Below are 19,584 nucleotides of genomic sequence, written 5' to 3'. Positions count from 1 at the left end.
TTTATGTAATTAGATTAGAAAAAGCTGCACAAATAAGTTAAATGCTCACCTTTGAATAAATGTTCCATACAAAACATTACTTTGATACACTTTATTCTGTTTTTGATATTTTCTCACAAACTACAATTTCGCTAAAAATGTAATTTTGAGGTTTTGGACAGGACGGTAAAAACCATGGATTTTATCGTATTGTCTAAAACCTTGACAACCCCGTTATTTTATTATTCCTACAATGTAAAAACTTTTTGATAACTTTTGACAAAACTTTTTGACTCAATGAGCTTTCATGCTTGTTATAAAATCGCCAAATACGTCAAACACATAGTTTATTCCTTAGTTAGGGAGAGGCAGGGAATAAATTACCTACAAAAGAGCACATATGATGAAGTTAAGGCCCACACAGGACTCGTTTGAAATGGTTATGGTTTTCTGGTTATGTGCTTAATATGCAAGTATATTCATATCATACACTGCTCAAAACAATCAAAGGATCTTGAGGTTTTTGGGTTGATCTTGCACCTGGAGAGGAGAACGATTTGGATATTGATACCTATCATACACAGACCATATAAAATCATCGACAGATCTAGTAAACTAGTCGAGATAAAAATGACATTTGTTTAGCAGAAAAAAAACTTTTTATTTAACCTTTGGGAACAAAAGGAAAATAACTTTAAATCCACTTTGGGTGTCACACTGAAAATATAGCAAAGACCCCCCCCCCCCAAAAAATAAAGCAAGAGCCCTCCCAAAAGGAAAAAAATACCCGTCAATCTCTACCCCCCACAAAAAAAGTTACATTTTGCGCTATGACCCTGCCTGGGCGGGCATCCTTGTTAATAGATTTTAGATGAATGAAAGTGAGTTCATGTTTCCAGAAAAATGAAAATTGAAAATTGGCGTGCTGTATTTAACAATTAACATTCTTACTTATTGCTAATTACATCAAAAAAAAAAAATTAATTTGAATTTTGTCATCTTGAATTCAAATTATGTTTTTCGCAACCACGAGTGTGTGTGTATATGTAAGCGTGTTGTTTGTGTGTGGGGGGTATGTGTGTGTGTGTGTGTGTGTAGGCATATGTGTTTGTGTCTGTGTTCAAGCGTGAGTGTGTGGGTAGTTGTGTGTATGTGAGTGTGTGTGTGTGTTTGTGTGTGTATGTGAGTGTGTGTGTGTGTGTGTTTGTGTGTGTATGTGAGTGTGTGTGAGTTTGTGTGTGTATGTGTTTGTGTATGTGTGTAGGTGTATGTATGTGTGTGTAGGTGTATGTATGTGTGTGTAGGTGTTTATATGTGTGTAGGTGCGTGTATGTGTAGGATATTGACGAAACCTGGAGACGGTTTTCGCTAGAGGTGCAGCATCGTGAGGACCCGGTCGACGGTGACGCTGCGGTGAGTGGCGGTGGGAAAAATGATAGGACATCAAAACAGTCAAATGAAAGCAATAAGCAATCGTGATTGCTCAAAAAAAAGTCGATTATAAAGGAACTACCTATTCAAAACGTTCATTATCAAAAAAAGATTACTAAAAGCATATAAATTAGCTCGCTAGCAGATGTTTAGAAATTTATTTTTCATTGACATATTTTGATTTTAACTCCTAAAATCGTAAAAAAAAAGTTTTTCTTGAAATCTACACATGTTTTAAGTACGAACGAACTACTTAACACATATAGCAAACGGAAGAATGGAAAAAACCCAGTACATATGCGATACTTGAAAAAACTACTTTTCTATTCAGTTGCTTATCTTATGAATTGTGGAATCGAATCAAAATCCACAGGATAAAAATTTCACAAAATTAGTCTAGGCTTTTTTAAGGCTACATAAATACACATCCGTTACGGAGTTATACATCAATGTTATGGAACTGGAAGAAAAAAACAATATTTTTCCTTAGTCGTTCTTTTTCAATCAACTTAGAAAAAAGAAATTTATAAAAATACGAAACCAAATTAATGTTAACATAACCCGGGTCTACTTATAATGTTTGATTCACAGGATAGATGGCAGCAGCAACGAATTCGTTACCAAGGTTTTTAGTTGACGATTTGCAATTTACAGGACCTTGTAATTTTGAGAAGATTGAAAACACAAATTAGGTCTGGTTCGATTTTATTTTACTGTAGCTAATGCTGTTAGAACAAAGTGCCATTTTTTTCATCAATAAAGATACGAAGTAGTCAGGGCCGTCTCTAGTAGTTCGGCCGCCCTTGGCGACATTGACAAGTGCCGCACCCCGCTACCCCCCCCCCCCCCCACTGAATAATAATAATAATAATATAAAATAGTGATATTTTAATAAAATAAAAATAATAGTAAAGTGTTTGCGACTAATGGGAGTTTCTAGTTAAATTCCAAACTGGGTTTTGCATATCAAAACACCGGTTCACACTTTAAATTATATTTTTATTAACATTAAAGTAGTGCATCTTATGGCGCTGAAACAGACGTTAATATTTTCAAATGATTTTTAAATCGCGCTATTTGTCACCTCTAAAAGTAAACTGAATTTCTAGTTTTTTTCGGAACTATGTTTTGCATATCCAAGAACTGGTACACACCATAAATTATTATTTTTATTAAAAATAAGTTTTTAGCATTGACGCAGTGAATCTTATCACGCTGAAACAGATATTCATACTGTTAAAAAAAAATTCAATTTCCAAATTTGCCGCCACTAAAATCTGTCGCCTAGGTCGCCTACCCCAAGAGCCAAGCCTGGAAGTAGTAGACCCATTGTTTGTTAGCCTACTTTCCCGTAATTGGAAAAAGGAATAGTAAAAGCAAGAAAAAAAGATAAATGTAGCGTAAAAATGTCGCTAGAAAAAAAAAAGAAAATAGTGTTTCGAGATGGGATGTGCCTGACGGTCTGTCTGTGTCTGTTCGTCCCCCTAAAAATTTTGGAGAGAATGATTGGATTCTAACAAATCATTGACTATTCGAAAGATCCAAGCCCTGACATTTGGTCTCAAGTTTCCTAATTAAGTTGGGCAAATTTTTGATATCTTAAAAAATTATTTCATTTATTTTGTACTTTTTTTTTCGCTTTTGCTTTTAGCGGTATTTTAAAGATGCTTTAACCCTTCTTTCATGCTTTTATTTATTTATTTCTTTTACTTTAACGGAAAGTAGTCTTGAAAAGAAAATAGAGACAAATAGAAAAAATCTCATGTGGACTTCACACCGATTCTTTTTACGTTTATTAAATTATAGATGTTTTTAATAACTCAAAAAAAAAAAAAAAAAAAAAAAAGGTGCGTGCATTCATGTACGCTTTTTAGAAGCAATATTTATTTAATGAATAGCTTTTAAACATTTGCAATATCGTGAACATAGAGAATTGGGTTCTTTTCCGTGGTACGCCACTTGATTTATTTTAAATTTTAGCGATAACTTTTCATTTTGTTCACTGCCGTCATGTTTGGTCAACGTTGCGTAGAAACTACTTGTTTGGCGATATCGTACATTATTTTATCTTTTTAATGAACTATCAAACAAAACAAGACTAAAAGTTCCATTAATATAAGAAAAAAGTCCTATAACCAATTAAGGGGGTCCGGGACACATTTTGAAAATTTTTTTATTATGTACTTTAGAGTTTTGAAATTTTTTGAACTGATTCATCATTTATTTAATAAGCAAAATCATAACATAAATATGAAAAAAAAATATTTTTTTATTTAAATTTAATTAGTTTTTTTCAAAAAAATGGGGTTGCTTTAAATTGCTATAACTCAAAATATTGTTGGTCAATTTTCAATTTTTTTTCAAAACAGTATGCACAAATATCTAAGCTTTAATTTTTATTCGGCGATTTTAAAAATATTGATTCAATAAAAAATAAAAAATATTTGAAGAAAAATTTCGAAAAATTCGAAGATACTTTTTTTTTAAAAAAATCATAATTTTTGAAGTAAACGTTTTTTTCAAATTCGCTGAATAAAAATTAAAGTAAATTGCTTGAAAAAGATATGCTCCAAGTTTCATTACTTTATCTCTATCGGTTCCTGACTTATAAGAGTTTGAATGCAAGAAATCGGGAAAAATTGCATCATGGAGAAAAACGCGTTTAAAGTTTTAAAGTTATGTACACATTCGTTAGATGCATGCAACAAAAATAACTATAACTTTCGTTCTATTTAAGGTAGAAACAAGATTCAAACGTCCTCTTAAGCAGAATAAAACGGAGCAATTTTTCAAATTATAAAAAAAAATTGCAAAATTTGAGGATTTTTGTGTCCCGGACCCCCTTAAAGCCATTAAAGAAAGGCATCGAAATGTAAAATAAGCTGCCTAGTAACGAAAAAGATATTAATTAAAGTAAAAAGTTCGATTTGAAAGAACCAACTACTGAATAAATACATTAAATTTCATTAAAATGTTTAATCAGGAATAAGGGAGTAAACATGGAGACGACGTAAACGTTATTTTTCTATTTTCGCTTAGGTAGAAAAGTAAAAGTAAAAACGCAAGTAAAAGACGTACTTGTAACGGAAAAGCACCAAGAATTGTACTTTCAAATGTGAAGAAAGGTGATGTTTTTATTAGCGTCAGTGATGAAAAGTACAGAAGACTGGATGTCAGGACCCAGGACTGAATGTCCGACCCCTTAAGGTTTAGAGGGGTGAGCCAGTGCTAAAGAGCTTCCTCTGAATGTCCTGTATCCAAGGGCATCAGCATTGACCCGGTAGATATTGCTCAGTTCGGAAGAGATAGGGTTATAGACACACAGAGACAGACGTGCACAAGTTTTATAGTATAGGTGGAAGCCAAACAGCTTAAAAATACGAAATAGCTATAAGGTCGATAACTAAGTTCAAACTATTCCACAAAATATGGAAAGTTTTCCCAAAACCAAGATATGATGAATTAGAGCATTTTTTAAAAAAATAATTTTACAAGAGTTAAATCATAAGAGCGATTCAAATCCCAACACTGTTGCGCAATGGAAGACTAATTTAATTGTTTTTCAAAGAACGCCTAGTCTACCAGATACTAAACAAACTACACTTGAAATTAATTTTTCCCCAACAATTATGAGAATTAATAGAACCCTGAAGAGAAAATATTGAAAATTTATTAATTGGTGAGAACTCCACTTGGAATTGGAGACGTTTACGAATATATGCAACTTGATTACAAATAGATGAGAAGAAATGATAAAGTAACCAAATTCTAAGTGATAAACACAGAACGTTCACCCTTGCAAGCTGACGCTCTGTCTACAATAGCAACATCTGTTTCTAGCTTTGATGCAAGTAATATTTGCCCACGGTATTTCCTCAATTTTAAAATTAAAATTAATTGCAATTGCTCTCCAACTCTTGCACACCTCTAGCTACTTTCAAGTACGTGACTATAGGTACATCAACAAGGCAGACAAGATCTAAACCTCAACTTCTGCCCACAACGAGTTTTGAAACTCTTCCGTTTGGATCTCAAACGCACAGTCTGAGTGTAAGCAAACAGCCACGGGCCAACTTTCCTCTAACAACTTGTTTCTTTCAGTTCACCTTTTTCAATGATTCTGCATTAACGAAAGAGGAGGTGTAGGACAAGGTCAATCGGTCTTCGCCTCCTCTCAGTTTCTGAAGCCCACATGAACTCGTCCGCCCACGAAAAGTACCATGAGGATACTTGTTGAGCAGAAAAGACTTGGACATTAGCATTCGGAAGCGAAGACTCCTTCCTTGAACTTATCGGCCACATCTAAATCGATATTTAAATCGGTTGATTAAAATACTAGTTGGTTTGTAAAATCTATAAAAGCTTTTCTCATGATTTTTCTGGCGAATGATACTTTACATGAATTTTCATATAGCTTATAATCATTTTTTTAACTTCTTAAAGTTGCATGTCTACCAAGAAAATGGTAAAATCAACCCTGTCTTTTACTTTGCAAGCAGACCAATGTTTTCTTCAACACAATTCGCTTTTCGCCTTGATTCTTATGTATTTAAAACTTTTTCTAAAATTTGATGTTCATTTTTGAGAAGAAAACATTTGCTTTTCTTTTTGGAAACATTAAAATACACCGATTTTTGATTCAAGATTATCTTAATTTTGTACGGATGATTCAGCGATTTAAATTGAAACCACATATTTAGAAAGGGTTAAAACAACTAATGTTAAATTTAAAAAGCATCCAGCATTCATTTGAATTTTGACGTCTTGAATTCAAATTATGTTTTTCGATATCACAATTGCGATAAGATCCTACTCGTCGGGTTTCTTGTTTCTACAAATGAAATGGAAATGGCCAAGAAATTTGCACCCGTCATATTATGACTAGTGATTTTCTGGAACAGGTAATACGAGCCATATCCACAAAAAACGAGCTGATGTGTGCATCACATGACTTCCTTTTACTCCAATTTAATGTCATGTCCCCATTATTGACAATTTTAATGTGATTCATAAGTTTACTCTCTAAACATCACCAACAATGGCCAAATTAAAACCAGATTAAATAAAAAAAGAAAATTAATTTGAATTCTGAAATTTTGAATTCAAATTATGTTTTTCGCAATCACGAACTGAGACAGGACCCTACTCATTGGAGTTATTGTTTCTAGAAACAGCTCCTGTCCCCCCCCCCTCAAGCCTGCCTCTCCTCCTGGACGGTTACGTGTGCATAGTTGTGTGTGTAAGTGTGTAGGCTTGTGTGTGTGCGTAGACCTGTGTGTATGCACGTAAGCGTGTGTGTGTGTATATGTGTGAGTGTGTGAGCGTGCGTGTGTGTAGGACATGGACGCCTCCGTCCAGGAGAAGCGGATAGCTCAGGACCGGAGCAGCCGCGCCGCGCCGCCTGCAGATGACGGTGGGCGGTGGTGCTGCAGAGGCTTCTGGTGCAAGCTGAAAAAGGCACGGACCTCAAGAACGGTCAAATGAGAACAATAAGCAATCGTGATTGCTCAAAAATATCCGCCAAATTTTTTGCCAAGTTGGCGACAAAATTTGGCGACCAAAAGACTGGCGATATATCACCAAGTATGCGCCAAATTATAACACTATTTGAGTTTACATCGAAATTAACAATGATTTCCCCCAAAAAAGGGGCAAAACCCCCTTTTAGAAACACCCGAATGCAACCAAAAGTGGAGGTGCACAACTAGACCCCACTAGGGGTCTACGTACCAAATTTCAACTTTCTAGGACATACCGTTCTTGAGTTATGCGACATACATACACACATACGTACATCCGCACATACATTCATACGTACAAACGGGCGTCACGAGAAAAGTCGTTGTAATTAACTCGGGGAATGTCAAAATGGATATTTCGTGCGTTTATACGTTCTTAGGCACTTATCCGCGTGTGTTCGGGTTGAAAAAAAAAAAAAAAAAAACTCAAAATTCATTCGGGGCTGAGCAAAATGGAAATTAAGGCCGAATTTTGAATGAAATTTTTTTTGCGAAGACAATACTTCCTTTTTACTTCCTTTTACAAAAAAGGAAGTATTGTATTCGCGAAAAAATTTTCACTCAAAAATCGATCTTAATTTCCATTTTACTCACCCCCTAATGAATATAGAGTTCTTTTTTTCGACTCGACCACACGTGGATAAGTGCCTAAGAACGTATAGACACGCGAAATATCCATAATGATGATTCCCGAGTTAATTACAGCGAATTTTCTCGTGACGTCCGTATGTACGTACGTATGTGCGTATGTGTGTATGTATCTCGCATAACTCAAAAACGGTATGTCCTAGAAAGTTGAAATTTGGTACGTAGACTCCTAGTGCGGTCTAGTTGTGCACCTTCTCTTTTGGTTGCATTCGGATGTTCCTAAGGGAGTCTTTTGCCCCTTTTTGAGGGAAAATCGTTGTTAATTTCGATGTAAACTCAAGTGGTGATATAATTTGTCGGACACTTGGCAATATATCGCCAGTCTTTTCGTCGCCAAGTCCCTTTTAGAAGCTATAGTGCCACACATGTTCCCACATTAATCTTATAAACCTCCCCTATTTTTTGCGTCTGATATTAAAAAGGCATATTCTGCATTCCCCCCCCCCCCCCACCGTAGTGTGCACAAGCTGTGCGATGGGAGAAGATGAGTCTTTTTCGCTTTATATTGAAAATACGGTTTGAATCGCAGCATGGTAATATGAATTGATGTTTCATACAAAAAATTTTTTATTGTTGGGTCACTCTCTCCCAAATAATGGTTGTTATGATTGCCAAGAGATGGTGATTGAAATTTTTTTCACTGAATAGTCCTGCCATACGACTCTTATTTGCGAAACAAATTTCGTTACAGAAAATGAATAAAAATATGTTACAATAAATATTATTTTTTTCTTTATATAAGCACGCATTTGGAAATAGCTTTTGCAGTTTTCTGCACCTGTACGACATATTTGATTTAAGAGCCATAGCTTTCCTTTTCTATTTATAAAAAATGTATCATCAAGTAAAAATTAAATGCAGAGTCAATTACGTGTTTATCAAATTAAAAGAAGATAAATCGTTGTATAAGTTACAATAAACAGAGCAGAACAAATATATGAAGTAATAAAGGTAACAAAAAAAAAAAAAAAAAAAAAAACAAACACACACACACACACAACGCAACACACAGTAAAAATGCATCTTGTTCTGAAAACAATAGCACGTGCAAATTGCACTTATTCACTTTGCAAGGGAAACAAAAGATGAAACTATCAACGAAGCGATTGAACATGTCTTAATATTTGATAGAGAAGTAAATTCTATTGATATATATATTATTATTGTACCGGGTACACTACAATAAGTGCCCCTCAATTGAAACTGATTTTTATTCACTAGTTTAAACAAATGGTAGAAAAAGAAAAACTATAAAAGGTGAAACAGGAAATAACATTTAATGTTGTCGTTTTTCTGAAATTTAAAAAATATTTTTTCTGAAAGAGCATGCTTAAAAACATAGGATATGAAAATTTAAAAAAAAAAAGTTTAATATTTTAAAAATATTACTTAAATCGGTGCACTTTCATTGTTTATGTTTCTGCCCGATGACATCACAAATGATGAAATGCCATTCACAGACCAAAATATTTAATTCGCATCTTTACTCACGTGTATGGGCAACGATATGGTTGATAGCAAGCGTACAGCGCAATTGTAATTCGCTTCTTGATTACCATAACGTGGAACCGTGGTAGAAAGATGCGTCAAAATGCATCATTTGTGACGTCATCAAGACCACGCCTTGTTTGAAAGATCGGGCATTTAAAAAAATTAATTAAAAAAACAACTATTGGGAAAATAAAAATATTTTCTGGGTCTATGTTTTTTTTTTTTTTTTGCTTATTCTATCAATTTTAGTGACTAAAAGTAGTACTTTTGACTGAAGGAAACAACCCCATTGCACAAATCAAGATTACTGCAGATACGTGTTTCGGCGTTACAATTAAGGCCTTTTTCAATGCAAAAGAATTGAGTTTGTGGATGAAACGACATACGACAGCGAAATTGAAACTTCAAGGACGGGGGTGGAGGGTGGTAGGATTTAAATAAGGCGTATTAAATAAAGGAATACTTCTATAACATTTTATTTCATTTTTATTGAGTATGATTTTCCTTCTCAGTCTATGAATTGGATAGAACTTTTGTGTATATTTGTGTGTGTGAGAAGGGAGGGGTTCTCTTTCTTGGGGGGGGGAGGGGGGGGTACTCCGTAGCGTTTCAGAGGATGCGTTAATGCTCTTTGAGGGGGGGGGGGGGTACTGCTGCCTTTCAATTGAATTGGGTACCATTTTCGTAATTCTGCGAAGTTACGTTCACAAAAATTTCATCATTGACTATACGATGCTACTTTATTTTCAAACCATAATATTTTAAAAGATTTTTCTCGTGCATGAATCAAATCCTTAGCATTATGTCTCAACTCATCTCCAGTATGATATCATCTTAGGGCATAGAAAATTGGAATCTTTCCTCATCTACCCATTAGGTAAAATTGAGTGGACAAAGCGCTCCCATGTTGACAAACATTCCTTCCCCAGGTACGTGACGTCAGAATCCGATATGCCAAATATAGAAGAAAAAGAGACCTGCCAGAGCAAGAGAGAAAGAAGACAGCCATAAATGACACCCACGTGCTCCGACAGAGGGCGCTGAGAAGGTGAGCTGTCAGGGAAACGGTAAATATGAAGTCAGTTTCAACAATGCCTTCCTCCGACATGGACGTGGATAGCCCCAAGAGTAGAGGTAATTCAAACATTTTTGGAGTTTCGCCGCATTATTATTCTCCTTATAAATGCAAAAATTTTAACTGAATTAAAACGCTGCGAAGAAACAGAAAATATTCCTTTCTGTGTAGTAATTTGAAAGTTTATTGCTTTTTAAAGATAATTAAAGATTTCACGGTTGAATATAATTTAAGGCGTTTTCCTCCGAACGAAATTTGGATGTTTTGAAAGTTATGTTATATTTGTTCACTTTTCAGAAAAAAAAATATTTTTCCGAAATGTATGGTGAACTGAAATTTGAAATTTCCAACTGAGGGAAACCTTTATATAAAATAAAAATAATTAAAACAATGAATAAAAAATAATAATGGAGCAGTTAGGCGCAAATTACAAAAATATTGGAACTGTGCATGGAGACTATAAGTTCAGTTCTATACGAGAGAGAAAGTATATTAAATATTATATATATACAGTGAAACCTGTGTAAGTTGACCACTTTCGGTGCACTACTTTAGTGGTTAACTTAAACAGGTGGTCAACTTCACAGGTTTTACTGTATATATATATATATATATATATATATATATATATATATATATATATATATATATATATATATATATATATGAGAAAGAGATAGAGATTTTCACTCTGTCTTTCTCTACACAAATGTGTACCTAGTGCGGCAGGAAGCGGGGGAGAGGGGGGGGGGGCTGGGCTCTGAACAGTAGGGGAGCTGAACAGCCATAATTAGCTCACAGAAAAATTAAGGTACAGGTGCGAGTTACTCATTAACAGTCACGAACAAACACTGCACAATTTTCCATGTCTTGCTCTAAAGATGTGCGAGAGAGAGTTCCAAATGTAAATCTCATGCAAACTAAAAACTATTTACAATGTAAATTACTTTGGTTTTCCTTTTTCTTATTTGATTCAGATGAAATAAATTAACCTGTGTTTCATTTCATGAGAAATTCATGACAAATATTTCTTTGAACAATGCCATTAGCTTGGGTGACATCACCGAAGTTAAGTTGAGATAAAAGAATACCGGTATCATTTTAGAATTACATTGTTTCCAAAATCTAGAAGGGATGGTGGGGGGAGGGGGGGGGGCAATAGACCAGCCCTCTAATTGCTCAAATGATGAGACCACTCGGATGCGCGCCGAACTTACATTTTTGGAAAGGCAAAAACTCTTAATTTGCCGAATAGGGCTCCAAATTTCGCCGAGTGATGATAATTTTGCTGAATAGAATTCCAACTTTTGCCGAATGATAATATTTTTGCCGCATTTTCAGACAAAATTTGCCCAACAAGGAAACTTTTAGGAGGTCACACTCCCTGTGACCTCTCATCGGGGCATCCCTAGACCTACCCCGCTTCCACGTTGAGCTGGATACGCCCTAGGGTACTACCTATATTGCACTATCTGTATTACTAATACTGTATCAACTCAACCATTAACAAAACTTTTTTTTTTCTGTGCGTTAGACGATACTTAAACCGTTTTTCAAGAAATTGTTCCAAAGAAATAATTATTGGGGGATCAATTTTAGCATTAATAGTCCCAATTTTCATCATTGTTCAGACTAATAATTGACCAACTACAATTGTAGCAATTACAATAAAGTGATTAAGAATTCTTTTTTACATGATGTTGGTTTTTCTTCCTCATCTTGTTAATTTTATGAGCTCTATCTCGGGTTTTGCAAACAACCCAGAGGGCAGCTCTGGTACGAACTGAAATAGCTAGGAGCGAGTCAGGGACATCTCGAACTAAAATTTTTGAATGGGGGGAAACTCAATTTTCCGTGAAATCCTAATTTTACCAAATGATAAAATGCGAATATGCACGCATATCATACAAAAATACCTAACATCTTATGAGAAGGAATATTAGGCATTGTGTAAAAAAATGTACAATTAAAAAAAAAGAAAAAAGAGAAATAATCTCAACGCTGCAAAATTTCTCTCTAAATTTACCGAATCGTCAGCAAAATTTGTCGAATAAGGAAATTTTGGAAGGTCACAGTGACTTCCTATTGTGGTGTGAGTTAGTTGTTTTGCATGTTTGCTTTCTTATCTTCCTCATACTTGTTAAACTCTTTTCCCTTGTAATGGATTCTAAGATGACTAAAAGTTCAATACTAGATACTTTAGCTTTGCAAGGGTGTTTCAACGTTCGACGTAGAATAATGTATGACAGCTTATGCCAAAATAGTTAAAACAGTACATCGTCAGTAGTCGCATATAAAAGATTAAAAGAGGCAGATCGGTTTTCTTTGCTAGGCGCTGACAAAGGGGATGATTGTCCTTGAAACTCTATATTTTAACCTTTTATATAATGTTTATATGCATCCATAACCAATTTCAATATGACAATTTATATTTATTGCCTAGATAATTGATTTAAAATTAGGCAACAAAAATGTACAACTAGTTGTAAAACGAAGTTATGAAAAGAAAACTATCACGAAAATCATTTTTTCGGGATAACTTCTTTCTATTAGGAGTTTAACAACTAAACTAGCTCTTATAACTAAAAGAAATAGTAAATAAAATGCGTTAAATTTATTTTTTATTGGTTTATTTCTTTTTAAAAAAATTCTTTTTGTTGAGACAGCTTGAGCCTCCTTTCCAATTTGTATATTCATATTTTTAAGCAACCCCCTCCAAAAACAGAAACTAGACTCGGCCTTGACGTCTTATGTGCATTAGTAACATACCTTAAAATTTTCGAAAACATAGCTGTCCGAAGGTGATTATGTTTATAACCTCGCATTGTTTACCAAGAAAGTAAAATTTCGCAAGATTATACATTATTTATGAATTCTTTCTTTGCATTACATTCATTTCCTTCAAAAAGTAATTTATTAGCTTGAAAGAAATCTATTGTATACAATATGTGTATACTGTTTTACAAGTATCTCCGAAAGAATGAATTTTTTTTTGTCGGAAAATCATCGACATGCTTTCATGGCAATGTTCGTGGCAAAAAATATATCCGGTAATTAAAACGATAAATAAAAATAATGCTTTAAAAAGTATTAGAAAGGAAAGAAAATTGTACTAAAAAAAAAGTGCTACAGTACAGGTGACTATTAACCTCTAAACGAGACATTTAACGATTTTTGGCAACTGCAAGTGTACGCATATTTTTTTTCAGTTTGTGCTTATTACATAAAAAAAAAAAACTTTGAACACTCAAAATAGAATTGATTTAGCATTATACAGTAAAACCTGTAAAGTTGACCACCCTTGTAAGTTGACCACCTGTCTATGTTGACCGCTTTGTCAGGAACGGAATAAGTCCTATCTCATATAATGAAGGAAAACCTCTGTAACTTGACCACCTCTCTATCTTGACCACCTGTCTATCTTGACCACTAATGTTCGCCAAATTTGGTTTGGAGTATTGTAAAAAACCCTTTATAAGTTGACCACTTGGTTTATTTTTTTTTAACTTTCTTCAGAAAATTATTTTATTTTAATATTTATTTTTTTATTATTATTTTTTTTTTTCACAGCTTACCAAGAATGTTTTTAATGCTTTGATGACAGAACAGCATTTTACTAACTAAACAGCAGCATAAAAAGCTGCTCTTGATCCTCCAAACTTGTTTTTCATTTGTTGTTCTATTTGAGATAGCTTTTTGTACTCTGTTCAATGAAAATAAGTGTCAGTAGAAAAGTTCAAAGTCTTTCCTTTCAGTTGCAATATGTTGTGGCAACTCAGGAATTTTGTAAAAAGAGCAGGACGGATCTATACATTTTGATTCCCCTGCAACAAAATATGTAGGGCCCCTCCCTAGTGGCCAGCAGTGTCTATTAGTAAAGTAAACAAGTCTTAGTGCTAGTTTTTTTTCTATTTTTTTTTTTTTCAATTTCTAGGGCCGTTAGCTCCTTTAAGGACACGGGCCTCTCGCACTGCGGGTACGCTGATCTGGGCTTGCTAATGAGTAAAGTTACATGTTTCTGGTGCAAGGGATTAAGAGATAGGACATTTTGATTTTGCCTTTATGAACTGGGAGAGCCGAGCTTGCTGCTCTTTGTGCTATAAGTTTTACATAAAAAGGCTTCAAAAAGAAAGTTAGCTGAACTTGAGATTAATAAAAAGTATGAAATATTAAAATTAACTAAAAATGGAAAAAGCCAGAGAATATTAGCTGGCATATATGGAATTTCTAAAACTAAGCGTCTAATATAGTTAAAAACAAGGAAAAACTAACAAAATTATTTGAATAGTATTTTTAATTATTGTTTCACTTTCAATGATATTAAACAATGACAGTGAGTTGAACAGAAAGAGTACGGGTGAATTCCTCAAAAAATGAATACATTGTGCAAGAAATGGCAAAAAATAAAATAAAAAATTATTACCGCCCTTTATAAGTTGACCACCTGTCTAAGTTGACCACCAAAGTACTGCACCGGGAGTGGTCAACTTACGCAGGTTTCACTGTATTTTCATTGCATAAAATTGTTTGAGAACTTCTGTTGGTAATTTTGAATGAAAATGAAATTTTTAGCCGTATTTTGTGCATTTTTATTTTTTGCGGTCAAACATTGTACAAAATGGTGCAACTTGAGATCATGCTTTTCGGTTAGTCCAAACTATTCATAAGCGAAACTAAAGATGTACGAATATAAACTATATTTTCAATAATTATGCAAAATATCGCATGATTAAAATTGGTAAGAAAATGTTTAGTTTTATACGACTTTCTTTATCCCTTTCGAATCGAGACGTGTGGTCATTGGTCATCCTACCGAGAGTACAAAGTTTACGAATTAATTGCACACAGATCCCCGTAAGACATTTCCGCAGAAGTAGAAGAAAATTAACTGGTTATATAGAAAATAAAACTTCCCCAGAGGGGAAGGGAACAAATAGCAAACTTGAGAAAATGAGCATACATAAAAATTATCATCTCGCCTAGGGATTTCAGAATAATTATCTTGGCTGTTGATTGTTTATTAGAGTAAACGGAGGTGGAGACGCACATTCAAGACAAAAATTCGAAACAGAAGTTTCGCTGCTACACGAAAACACTTTCATCAGTGTAGTCAATTCAGTGACACACCTTTTTAAGGTATCCGACTGCGTTCAAATCGACATTTTCGACGAAATATTCGTAATTGTTTTTATGATTTCATTTTGTAGTCTAATTCATTAGCTTTCCAAAACCGTCTTAGTTTTATTCTACGCGAATTACTACTGGAGTTATAGCTGTATTATTAAAGAGTCGTGCACTGAACTCCGGACCGGAAGTTGCATTTAAGCGCGTTTTCTGAAGAAAGATATTTTTGAAGAAAGCTGTCTACTGTAACAATGATATCTCAAAAAGTTATTCGAGTATTGCTGTGAAATTTTCTGATATAGTTCTCTGTAATATGCTTGATGTTTTCCTCTAAAAGCTAAGCTGAATTTCATTATTAAGTAATATTTTCATGCGGATAGGTTTAAACAAAGGCCTTTGTTTTACGAAAAAATACCAGTATAGGAACTTTGTTCGGCTATATTTCAGTACTTTTTAAAAAATAATAAAACTTTTAGAGCGAAACACACATTAATGTAATTTACATTAATGTGTACAATTTGTATGTAGTAATACATACAAATGTATTACTACAAGGGTTTGTGTGTGATTAGAACCATAGCTGTTAGCGTAAGACACGTTTTTCGCTATTTTTCTTCAAATTTGTCCATTAAAAAAAAAAAAAAATCTTTTAAAAAGCTTGTTTTTACATTTTTTTCATAGTTTTGAAACATATGTAGTTAAAAAATAACATTTAAAAAAATTTCCAGGTTATTTTTCAAAAAAAAAAAAAAAATGTCTTCGAACGCAGTCGGATACCTTAAGAGACATCGAAAAAAAAGTGATTCAATTCATAGAAGATATGAGTAATAATCAGAATTTATATCATAAGTATGGGTTCTCCCTTTGCGTTTCTGTGTTTATGTAGTTGTTATAAATTTATTTCACTACTAATCTGTTTACAATTGAATTAAAGTGCATACCTTTTTTGCTTCACGCTATTCATTATGCTATTGTGTTGTCTGCACAGCTACATATTGCCTTAAGCACCCTACTTGGGAAACAAAACTATGCAATCGGATACAAATCCAGACTATTGACCGGCTACTGCTCTAAATTCTTAACTAACTGATTCCGCCGAGAAAGAGAAGTAGAATACTTTTCCTTTTTTCTTTCTTTCTTTTCTTTACGAGCTCGTCTATCACCATATACTTCTTGAATTCCCAAAGAAACAATTCCAAAAAACCTCCTTCAAAGAAAAGAAGAAAAATTGAAACATAAAATCTACGGAAGATGTTACATTAATATTTAACTGGAAGATAGCGAGGGCGTTTGAGAGTGGTTAATTTAAACTGTCCATCATTTCATCAAGATATCCTTTTCTTTAAGAAATGATCTTGAACGTATACCAAGGCAGACAAAGCCCGAGCTGCTACAGTGATAGTCAGTATTTCATCTTTTAAGGGGTGTTGTTTTATACTTGGGTTTGATTGGAAACTCATCTACCAATTAGTTACACCTTGACTTATATGTTAAAAGAAATACCTTCCTAAATCTTTGTAAGTATAAACTTTTTTCCTAAAATATTTTAACAGATTATTGCTATTAAGATTATGTTAATGATCTGAATTATTTTGCAATTTTATGTTTTGATTAATTTTTTACATGTTAAGATTAACTACCATTACTGCCTCTTTGCTTAAAGTCATTAACGCCATAAGCTACGCGGTAGAATAAAGAAGTTTTCGGTGTTTTCAAAAAAAAGAAAAGGTATATTTTTTCGACGGAAACTTTATTTCTTTTGCTAATACTAAGGTTAAAATGCGTCAATATCAGGGTTCGAAAATATCATGATATTTTCGAAAATATCCGATATTTTGATATATATCATATTTTTTGATATATATCCCATATTTTCAATCAGCACAAACTAAAGCCTTCAAAATAGTAAATGCATCCTCAAATCACTCCTTATTTTATTATATTGTTTTTACAATATGTAGACATAAATTAAAGTTTCTTTCATTATTCATATATAATATTTGATTTAACATTTTAATAAAGTTAATTTAGCATTAACTGTGTTGCTCATATTTCTTCTGTTGGCTACTTTTACACAGTTATGTGATTCAGAAATAAAAAAATATGCATTTTCTTTTTTTATGACAAACTTTTAATATTTAACTAGGCAATTTTAATATGAGTAGAGTTGTTACATTACGAAATTTTTTTAGAAATATAAATTAAAAAAGGAATATTGTATTACTTTGTTATATTAATACGTCATAAAAATATAGTACATAACTTTTAGATTATTTTAAATAAAAAATAAACAATATTACTATGAAGAAGATAATTTTCATATTGAAAATATCGTAGTTGAAAAAAATAAATATCAAAATATCATGATATTTTCAAAATAAATATCGGATATATATCGTTATATATATCATGATACATATATCGACTGATACATATCGGCGAACCCTGGTCGATATAATGAAACAATTTTGCTTATGAATAGTTTGTTTTTGATTTTTCATAAAATAAATGTTGAACTTATGTGTTAGCATATGGCTCATAACGGTTCTTAAAGGGTTATAGAATATGCATGGTCTTACTTCGTTCTTAAAACTAGAGCATGTTCTTACTGGTTTAAACACTAGTTTACGTAGAAAACTTTTTAGTATTTTAAAAGGTTTAAAAAACTTATAAAATAAATGACAAGATTTAGCGAAGAAAATTAAGAACTAATTAACTTGGAGAACAATAAACTTTCCTTCCACTAATGTTCTTCTCTTTCTATACTTCTCTAACCCTGCCAACAGTGGCGTTTTGCTGGTTTGAGGGCCCATTGCAATGCATTTTTAAGGGCCCGTTAGAGATGAACAAAACTATGTAAAATATTATTCATGTGCCTTTTTGGATCCCCTTCGGGCCTCTCTGTCGTAGGGGCCCCTTGCAATTGTGACAGTTGCGATATGGTAAATCCACCTCTGACCTACATCAAAAAGCCAAATAACATGATCTACTAATATCTTGAACGCCTGGAGAACTTATATGCTTTTGTCACTCAAAGTATGCAGAATTGGAAAAAACTACATTTTTTTTCTGCGATTTTTTCATCGATTATTTACTTATTATTATTATTATTATTATTATTATTATTATTATTATTATTATTATTTTCTTGTGCTTTGATTTTCTATTAATTTATTATCATAACTTCAAGACTGCATATTTCTTATTATAATAATTAAATTATAATACATAATTATCCAATGCTTGATTTGTGAATTTGTGCGTTATTGTTCCACTAACTTTATTGTGCTAAAAATTTAAAAATGAAATGCTTTAATTAGAAGCTGCCGGGGAAAAAAAAAAGAAAAAAGAATATCAAATAGTAGCGAATGTTTTTTTTCTAATACTTTTTTCTTTTTGTGGATGAAGCACAATGTTCTACATAATTGCTATTGTGACACATAATGCTGAAAGATTAAAGCAGTAAAAAAACACCCGTGAAGGTATAGCGGGCGCAAGTTGCCTCATGATTCGAGAAAAGCTGTATTGTTGCCGATTTATCGATCTTATTGCAATGTCGCTCTTCAGCGTAAAATATACAATAAATTAATACATGATTATAAAATAAAATATAAATTAAATTAAAGTAAAATTTCTTAAATACTTCAATATATTCTATGCAAGAAATTTTATAACCTAAAAATTCAATGGATTATGATAACGGGGTCGCCTGGTGAGATCGTAGATAAATGCTGGAGCATTTGATGTGGTTTATTTAGCTGTCAATATTTTTTGTATTTTAATGAAATTTTTAATGCTATTTATAGGGTTGATTTATTTACTTGGCGGACTTTATTTGATGAAAAGTTTTAATGTTTTTTATGGATAAATTTATTATTTGAAGGATGTTTTACATTTTAATTTGGGAGGGATGTAGTGCCCAGATTTTTGAAAGCACGTGGACCACGTTACCAGTTCTGATAAAATTCTCAGTCTGTCTAAAATAAACCAAAAGTTGAAATTTCAATTTTTTTTTTTTTTTTGAAATTACAATTATGTTTATGTTTTAATGTTTCATCTTAGTGTTTTTCATTTATAGAGGATTTTTTTTAACTACGACTGCAGAGACCTGGGGACAGTAACAAAAGTTAGGTTTCGTATTTCGTCATTAAATTAACATAGAGAAATAGATCTAAACAATGTTTCCTTTAAAATAAAGATGCCATTTCACTGGCTTAAACTTTCTTTTTGTCGAGCAATTTCAAGCGTATTATCAGAGCAAATCAACAACAAGACTTATCAGCAACGCTAGTGTTTATCATTTATGACGTCGCTGGG

At 33.0% G+C, this 19,584-nt stretch overlaps 1 protein-coding gene across 1 annotated transcript in view; it reads left to right on the top strand.

Annotated features, from left to right (window-relative positions):
• Positions 1-10,135: 10,135 nt before the first annotated feature.
• The window catches only part of LOC129221409 (restin homolog), a 126,491-nt gene continuing 117,042 nt past the window's right edge, over positions 10,136-19,584 (top strand). The window contains exon 1 of the mRNA XM_054855890.1: positions 10,136-10,202. Within this exon, the coding sequence (XP_054711865.1) occupies positions 10,142-10,202 (61 nt within the window). The 5' untranslated portion in view covers positions 10,136-10,141. The remainder of the gene's footprint in view (positions 10,203-19,584) is intronic.

This window comes from Uloborus diversus, chromosome 4 (genome assembly GCF_026930045.1).
Source record: "Uloborus diversus isolate 005 chromosome 4, Udiv.v.3.1, whole genome shotgun sequence".
NCBI lineage: Eukaryota > Metazoa > Arthropoda > Arachnida > Araneae > Uloboridae > Uloborus > Uloborus diversus.
The sequence above is the reverse complement of the archived record's forward strand: the minus strand, read 5'-3'. Positions and strand labels throughout refer to the sequence as shown.